General features: G+C 38.1%; 2 protein-coding genes across 2 annotated transcripts; one reads left to right on the top strand and one right to left on the bottom strand.

Annotated features, from left to right (window-relative positions):
• Window positions 1-267: 267 nt before the first annotated feature.
• LOC144640965 (adenylyltransferase and sulfurtransferase MOCS3-like) lies at window positions 268-2582 on the bottom strand (the record flags this gene model as incomplete). The annotated part of the gene is made up of 5 exons (XM_078500027.1): window positions 2472-2582; window positions 2279-2393; window positions 1327-1419; window positions 480-600; window positions 268-375 (listed from the first exon to the last, which is right to left on the bottom strand). Coding segments are annotated over exons 1-5 (524 nt in total), but the record flags the coding sequence as incomplete, so codon positions are not given.
• A 51-nt stretch (window positions 2583-2633) lies between these two features.
• Window positions 2634-8615, top strand: LOC144640966 (RNA polymerase II-associated protein 1-like; the record flags this gene model as incomplete). The annotated part of the gene is made up of 9 exons (XM_078500028.1): window positions 2634-2895; window positions 3944-4035; window positions 4384-4435; window positions 5351-5391; window positions 5850-5942; window positions 6320-6659; window positions 7290-7633; window positions 7823-8026; window positions 8448-8615. Coding segments are annotated over exons 1-9 (1536 nt in total), but the record flags the coding sequence as incomplete, so codon positions are not given.
• Window positions 8616-9356: the final 741 nt, after the last annotated feature.

The following is a 9356-nucleotide window of genomic DNA, read 5'->3' as shown; positions in this document are numbered from 1 at the left end:
TATGCTGATTGTTATTCTAATTTCAACCCGTGAGGTATTTTAGCCTTTGACGTCATGTTCTCCCTATTCGCAACCAAGCCTTGGAACAAGGTTGATTAATGGCGGCCATAAATTCTCTGGAAAAAAATGTTATAATACAACGACTTGTGATGTTCGTAATGGATTGAAATTTGGCAAGGTGAGTAAGAAAGTCTAATTGTTCACGACAATGTAAAAATATGAAGATCAAAAATTTGATCATAGTAGCACTTTAAGACATGAGCTGACTTTTTAAAACAACTTTGGTTTAAAAAAGGATATTTTTCAATTATTTCTAAGGCATTGCTGCTTGTAAGCTGCACGGAGTATGGTATACAGACAACAGAGGAATTCAACCTAATAAAGCAATGTCAATTAATCGAATTAAGATCAGTGATCATTATCACAAAACAATTAACCAATTAAATACCGGTAAATTAAATCACAAGACAGCCACTTACTGGTTCAATTGTATTTTTATAGATTCTGATTTAGATATGTTAACTCTGTTCTCTGTATGAAGAACTTGTCTGTGAAGATTGCTTATCTCAACTGTATCATAATCCACGATACCTATACATCCTGCAAGAATACACAGACAAACGTAAGCTGTACAGTCTGTAAATTGTAATCTAATAAAACAATATGTCTACCAATTACCTGACTGCTTCTATTTGAGGGTGGCTGATTGGCAAATCAGGGACTGTGGACAGCCAGTTGCTACTATCCTGGCCTCTAGCAATGGTTGGCAAAATCCCTGAAGCCCTTTTTAGGCACTGTGATACTTCTAGGATTGGTGCTTACTTACCAACCCACTGACCGACCTACTGACTGACTGGCTAAGTGAGTGCCGCACTGACTGATCATGATTGACTGACTGACTTACCAGTACTTACTGAGTGACTGACTGACTAACTGACTGACTGACTGACTGACTGCCCTCTATTGCCCGTTGGCACCCTGGGTAGTGAAAGGATCATTAGAAGATAAAAAGGGAGAAGAGTAGGGAGGGGAAGAAGCTCCACTAGAGATTGACGATGAATGCCACAAGAACTTTTAAACCATACTAGATTAAAGCGCCATGCCACAGTGTATCGTGATGTGCTTTGGAGCACCACTGGAGAGCTGGCCCACTGGTCAACCATCTAGATGAATGACCACTGACTGGAAAAGGAACCTCTTAGCTTGTCGTAAGTTGTTTACTTGGCTAAATATCCAGTCCATTTTATATTTATCTCTATTTTATAGCAAGTTGCCTATGCCCTTTGACCTCTACCTAATCCAACTTCTTATACACTTGTTCCATACCTACTCCAGCGGCAGCCAGATACTGTGCCACAGGACACCCAAGACCACCTGCACCAACAATCAGCATTGAAGCATTGCATAGTTTTATCTGTCCTGTGGGGCAAGTCATCAGAACACAACATTAATAAAAATCAGATGTGTATCAAAATTGAAACTATCAGCTGAGTAAGGTTTTTCAAAAGAACTCTTTCTCAGATCACAGATTTATGTTATGTCCTATTCATGAGGGGTAGCTAAAGTCTGCATTCGAGCCTAGTGGCCCATCAGGCCAGGTTTTATTTTGGTTTCAGTAGCATGAAGCAAATAAGAGTACAGGGTTCCCCCCACCCCCCTCCCCCCTCCCCCGAATTAAATTCGCCAGTACCCATTTATACACCTGGCTGGAGAGAGGCACTGTGAGAGTAAAGTGTCTTGCCCAAGGAGACAAAGCAGTGCCTCGGCAACCCGGACCGCTCGATCTAGAGTCTTACACGTAAACCCGCCATTAGGTCACTGTGCCTTCCACTTCCTTTTTATGAGTACATACATACATACATACATACATACATACATACATACATACATACATACATACATACATACATACATACATACATACATACATACATACATACATACATACAGACAGACACACACACACACACACACACACACACACATACACACATACATACATACATACATACATACATACATACATACATAGCTTTTTGTTAAGGCAGGTCTCGTAGGGCAACCATAAAGGCTGGTGTGGACCTGCCATTAAATAATACACTAACAAAACATATAACTATTAATGAAAAAGAAATATAAAAAAGACAATTAAAAATATATGAAGTCAGAATCCTTGGATTTAATCAAGCAGGCCTCTTTCTCAAACTGCCATAACAGTTTTTTCAACTCTGTATGTAGATAAAGATAAAATAAACCTGTTATGTTTCAAAAGGCATACCTTTTACACCAATCTCTGGTAAGATAAGCTGCCTGCTATAGCGTAAAATCTCACTGTTATTCAATCTTTCTTTTTTCTCTGGTGCCTTAGAACTTGGAGATCTGCGCTCTTTTTCCTGATAAAGCAAAGAAAGTTCTATTAATTTAATGCTTCTACTTGTGTTTAATTTATTTTATTTTATTTGGCAACTTACCTTGAGTGCTAATAGTTTTTTCATTGATTCAAGTTCTAAAGATTTTCTTTCAATCTCTTGCCGCAAAACCTCCAAGTCGTCCGCCATTTTGTTTCAGGGGTGCTAGTACCCAATCTTCTTTTCTTTAAGAGATGGTATGGTTACCAAGCTTTACGAACCAAATCAACATGGAGGATTTGTGCAAAATTTCTCGCCGTCTCTAATACAGGCAAGAACTTAGCCATGTTTTCTAGGCCCGAATCTAAAGAAACTGAAAGCGATCTACTTCGTTTCCAAGAGCAATTCCTTGCTGGTCGTTTAAACCCATCGGCAGCCGTGGTTCGGTCGAATACACCAACCGAGGAACCTCGAAGCTCAAGCGCAGGGGACAAAAGAGAGTTACCATGCGGAGCGCAAGTAGAAAGGGATGTCGTTACGTTAGAGGGTAAGATTTGACGTTTAAATAAAAATTACTTCAAGAGAACACTAATGGTTAAATACGGAACTGGGAAAGATTTCCGCACAGCCCCATACATTAATTATGTATGCAACTATTTCATACTATCACTATACACAAACAGCAATCATGAAAAGAACGAGTCAATCAGAAGATTGTATGCATAATTAATGTATGGGGCTGTGCGGAAATCTTGCCCGGAACTGAGTTTATGCTGCTTTTATCAGTTCTGTTTATGTATGGTTACATCATAATCATTGTGCTTTTCAGCTGATCATTAATTTACCCCAGAGATGGAGGATGCCGAGGGTGGGGGGGGGGGGGGATACTTGGAAAAGTTTGGGTCGGGGTGCTCTGATGTTTCTGGAAACCCCTACCCCATCACATACGACTCATACCCATATTGTGTTTCTAAGGTAGTACCCCTTCCCCTAGGGCCAGGCTGCATTCTTTATAGGTTATGCACCTATCAATGTTAAGCCGCTGGGGGGGAGGCCGGGCATAGGCGGGGAATTTGACAGCTATTGTTTGCCTTTGGTGGGGACTTTTGACCGTTGTAACGGACTTTCTTACAACATTTTATTGAAGTTAAGTGACTCTTTTGAACATCCACACATGCCCTGGGGTTGGGCATTTGATCAGAAAGTCTCAGCTAAGTTCAAATGCCCGGCCTATGCCCGGCCTCCCCCCCCCCCCCCCAGCAGCTTAACATTGATACATGCATTACGTCCAAAGATCTTCGGCGTGGAGCCGTGGACTTCAAAATTGCGTGGGGTACTGGCATATGATCGTAGTCGGCGCCTTTGAACTGGCATACAGATGACTTATTTTAGGAAAGAATAATGAAGGACCTTAGTGTAGACCTATAAAAAAACTTTTGATAAGTTACTGTACAGGCCATTGGCTACAGCTCTGGTTGATATGCTCATTTGAATATTTGTAGCAAACTGATCATCCTGTTTGCATCAGGACATGTATGTTTAAAACGCCTGGTAACTGTACTTTCATGCATTATCCTCTTTTTATTTGGAACAAGGTCTTCCAGCAGTACAACCATCCAGCAGATTAGATCCTGGTTTCCCACCAAAAAAGAAGTCAAGATTTAAAACTAGACGTCAAGATGCTCATGTATGTATAGTTGTGATCTCATTTAAATAGACGCTGAGGTAAAACTAAACTTGCTCCATAAATTGTTTCTATTATGTATGCAAGCAGTTCATGAAGACAGCATATCAGATCATTAAATTATATGCAAGTGTTATAAGGGACAACTGCATCACACAATTATATATGGCAGTAAAACAATTGTCTTGTATCACAGACACTTTACCAAATTATCTTGATTCATGTTGATTGTTGTCAAGTTATGTGCATTATAATTTCTTATTTTTTGCATCAAATCAAAGACAAACAGAGGATAATGAGTAAAGCAACACTGCAGATCTAATGCCAGTTTTGTTTTTGTTCTATTAAAAGACTACAGAACAAAGAAATGAAGAAGATGTGGACGGTGCAGAGTTACTAGACAGTAGGTTTTTTTTCTATAACTTATAATTATATTGAATATCAGTTGTTACACTACACCTTGGGTGATGACAAGGCCTTATGGTTAGCACAGTGGATTCAATTTTCAATTTTTGAAACTAGTTTGATATTTGTTTCTCTTTGACTATTATGATAATTATTATGAGACAATGAAAAATAAAAATCAAACTGGTTTTGAAAATTTTTGAACCGAAGATAAATTTAAACCATAAAACACTTACATGTAATGGCCCAGGGGGGGTACTCCGGCTTGTAAATGACGGGGATGATCGAATGGAGAAAAAACTCAGGACCCAAAAAAATCCCTAAGTCTTCCGACATTACCCAAAAATACCCCTGGACCAAAAATAACCCCCCCCCCCCAAAAAAAAAAAATTCCCTTGTCAAATTACCCCTAAATTGCCAGGAGGGGCAATAATATAACACAAAGTAAATCATAAAAAATTTGACGCTCGTGTTTGTTTATTCATCATACCATAAATACGCCAAGGCCACACCGAGGCACTTAAGTTCGTTTTTAATGCCCAAAAAAATCCCCTATTTAAATCAAGTCACCCAAAAAAATACTTACCAAATTTCCAACCCAAAAAAATCCCGGAATCGAAAATTTTAACCCCAAAAAAATCCTTCGATCATCCCCATCATTTACAAGCCGCAGTACCCCCCCCCCCCCCTGGGTGTAATGGCTGTAATGGTAAATAAAAAAAATCCATGGGTAAAGTTTTTAAAGTCTGGAATTTGGTACCTGCACGTGTTTGAGACTATTATCAGCTGTCAATTTATTGGGTGAGGGGTTTGTTCAAAAATTAACTATGCAAGTGGAACAAGGACCCTGGTTGGAAGTGGAACGACACAGTATCAAATGATAATCACAAAGACTGTATATTTTTATTTTTAGTTCATGACAGACATGTTACATCAGTGCTCACTCAGATTAAGGTCAGTGTGATCAAAATAATTATGACGTGCAATTTACAGTTCATCAAACTTGACATGATGCAAGAGTGGATATATCTCTAAAAGATCATAGCTTCATTCTATTTTTCATCACATTCTTACTCTTGAGATTGCAAGCATACGATGATGAGACAAGAAATTAAGGGAAAAGGGAGCCTAATGTTTATAAAGTTCCACTTTGCTTCTGGATAATAAATAGGGGGACTTGTCACCAAAAATTAACAATTTAAAGAAATATACAGATGAAAATTAAAAATTAAGTAGAATGTCTGAAGAATTTGTACAGTCATGTATACGTTTTTAGCAGTACAGTGTTTTGGCAATGATGTCATAGAAATGCTAAATTCCATTGATCAGTTCCCTTGTCAAATTCAGGTCATAATTAAGTATCTTGCTCTGTAATTTGTTTAATAACTTGTTAAACATACTGTACGTTATAGGAGAGAGAAGTTCCCCACAGAAGTTTTACAACCCCTAGAGTGTCTGAAAGGGGATTTCCAATGGCTCTACATCGTGGAAACATTGATGAACAGGTTCAAGAGATTTTATTATAATTATATTTTCATAGTAAAAATAATGATGATGATGATGATGATGATGATAGTAACAATTATAACAACTTTATTTCTGTGTCAAAACATAAAAAACTAGCCAATGGAAAGAATCCTTCTAAAAGGGGACACATAACAGACTAAAACGAAAGAAATTGTCTATTAACATGATGATAATGTTTTGGCAGTATTGATCATATAATACAGAATGTAAGAAATGAGAAGTGTTGTTAGTACAGAGTGCACCAACAATGTGAGCTGTCATATGCTAAGTGCTGATCGATATTGCATGGCAGATATCTTGTAGAACAAATTTATGTAACCTGGTATTAATTTTTTTTTTCTTTTGTAATTAGCAGGCACTCTCAACAAAAGGAACCAGTTCTGAAGGCAGAAGGAGTTTATTTGCTCAGCAGTTTGCTGCCTCAGGAGCTGTTAGATTTGGTGTCCCAAAACAAAATGATGATTCACAGAAGACGGAAGAAAAACCAAAGGTTATCAAATTGGATTCAACTACACGTATAACAGAATTTCCAAAGCCAACCCTAATTTCTGGCAAGGGGTTAGTGCAACATACAGGCGAGAAATCCTTGCTGAACAAAGAAGTTGAAGAAATTCACAATGAGAACATAGCTAAACTGGAATCCATGACACAAGAAGAAATTTTGGAGGAACAAGCCAGGATAAAGGCTTCACTTGGTATAGTTTAAATTAAGTTTAAATCATGTTTAAATGAAGGTATTGTATTGTATTGTATTTTACATGCACCAAATAAAAGCTGGTATTAACTGTCCCTTCCATTACAACTTAAATATCTTGTAAACATGATTTTCCAGTACCTTAGGGCCACAATTTATGTAGGACTGATAGATTGGACTTCTTGGCTTTCTCATTAAATAAATGTACTATACACTGGATATAAAACTGTACAATTCAACTTGTTTTGTTGACAGTAGAAGTTGACAGTTCCTAGTGACAAATTACATAGTTTGTGGCTAGTGTGTCGTGGCGTTTTCATGTCCCAGCCAAGGGACTCTTAGAGACCTTTCTGCATAGCAATCTTGTGAGCATCCATCCTTGTACAATATAAAATGAGATTACCATCATCATTTTGTTTGTGGACAGGACTTTGACCATGATGCTCAATGAGTTTGCTAAGCAGAAAGGTGTTACTTGGCCAGGACGAAACACTGCTTCAGACTAGCCACAGACTATGTTTTTAATTTTGTCATAATTCATGTTTAATCTGTCATAATTTGTGTTTAGTCAGTTAACTTTAAAACCTCAGATAATTTTGTGATCACTATAATTTTAATTTGCACCCTTCAGATCCAAGTCTTCTTGCCTTCTTGACATCGCAGCGCCAGAGAAACATAGAAAAGACAACAGAAGCTGGTTCAGAGGAAGAAAAAGCAGTTGGTTGTCACGACATAAAGAACTCGTCTGTACAAGTTGAATCAGGCCATGACGAGAAACATGTCCACTTTAGTGACGATGTTGAAATGATAACACAAGAAAATGGACAAGAAATTCCACTTGAAGAACAGTCTGACGGTAAAATAAAGATTGGAGAACTGCAAGTCTCTGACAAATGGCTTCATATGGGCACTTTGGAATCTGAAAAGCTTGAATGGATGAAAGACTGCCCTGCACCCAGAGCTGTGGAGAGTAAGGTATTGTAAAATTCTGATTATAATCCCACCCCTTCCCCTAAAAAATCTCCCAAGGCAAATATTAATAACATTGACTTTTTCTAACTCAAGTCAAAATTCAGTCATATATGTACAAGCGTGTTTGTGTTGCTTGCATTGAGTGCGAGAGTATAAGAGTTTAAGAGATCTTTCTGTTCATAACTCCAATAGCAAGGTAACCAAGCACGCTTTGACTTCAATGGCTGTCTAGTCTCCAAAACTGATGACATCCCTGAATACCTTGGCCTTCATCACCATGGCGATGACCCAAGCTCTCCTGGTTACACCCTTGAGGAATTGTTTGTTCTGGCAAGAAGCAGCTTTTTACAGCAGCGAGTGTTTGCTTTGCAAGTTTTGGCCAGGATTATAAGACAGGTATTTATATTGCAGCTATAGTTTCTTTATTGTGAAGTGTAATGCAGAGATCCAGTGTACATGGGCAAAACCAGGGTAAATTTCAAAAATTGGGCCATAGCACTACGCACACCAATTTTGAGAGAGGGGGATTTGGGATATATCCTCCCTGGAAAATTAATTAATAGTTCTTTGAGATGCTATTTTCTGCATTTGAGCATTTGGGATGAAAAAGGTTTGAACTCAGTAGCAGATTCTAATAATTTATCTGAACATAAGGAAGACCTAACTGGCTAAGAACTCAGGACAACTTTTCTCTACCAAAGTGATCAAGGCGGTCAGAATTTTTCTGTCTTGGAATTAGTCTATTTTTCAAGACCACTTACCGGTAGTGCTAAGTTTGGTTGTTTTATGTGATATCAAAGATACTTGTTTTGTTTAGGATCAGATGGGTGCATTTCAAGGTCATCTCCATGGCGATGTGCTGTCAGTGCTACTTGATGCAGGAGTCCTGTTTCTTCTCAGATGGTCATTAGATGACACATCTGATGCTGTTGTGGCAGCAGCTATTCAGGGATTTGCTGCTATCCTGATTGTACCAAATGACAAGGTACAAAAAATTAATAAATAAATATTATTTAATTGATAATTTTTTTTCTAATTTGATCGTGTCCTTTGGTGCAAGCTTTTATTTTGTACTGAATGGCCTGTGAATTAAGGCTCTTGTTTAAGGATTGTTCTTTTCCATTGCCTGTTATTTTTTTACTTATTGATTGATGATAATGAAAGATATTTATTATTGTAGCTCCATAACATTGTTGCTGCAAGTTTAATAAATTTCTAAAGCAACAATAAATATTTTCTTCTTCTCTTCATTTAATAAATCTTTTACAAGTGAAATTCTACCATTAATCGTATCTATAACAAAATTCTCGTTTTTGATTGGTTCTGCGCGCGCCTATTTGTCGCATAATCGGCGCGCGATCACGTGGGTGTCCAATTACAGGTATCCAATTTGAGCAACTTCAAATTGGATACCTGTAATTGGACACCTAGGCCATCCGCGCGTCAATCATGCGCATTTGAATGGGTTTTTTCTTGCTGTTTTCTAACTTTTTGTGCAACCAACTGAATTTACCTTTGACTTTTCCTCACAGAAAAGGTTCCTCAAGACTTCCTAACCTCGAATTTTGTTATTGACACGATTAATTAGTAATTGGACCTCGTGTCCTACAATTCAGGGAGTAATCATGCTCGTAATTTCAAATCGGCCTCGCGCTGCGCGCTCGGCCAATTTCGAAATGACTCGCCCGATTACTCCCTGAATTGTACTCCACTCAGTCCAATTACT

The sequence above is a fragment of the Oculina patagonica genome, unplaced genomic scaffold (assembly GCF_052425735.1).
Source record: "Oculina patagonica isolate OP01 unplaced genomic scaffold, crgOcupat unplaced593, whole genome shotgun sequence".
NCBI lineage: Eukaryota > Metazoa > Cnidaria > Anthozoa > Scleractinia > Oculinidae > Oculina > Oculina patagonica.
This window is presented reverse-complemented; position numbering and strand designations above follow the sequence as displayed.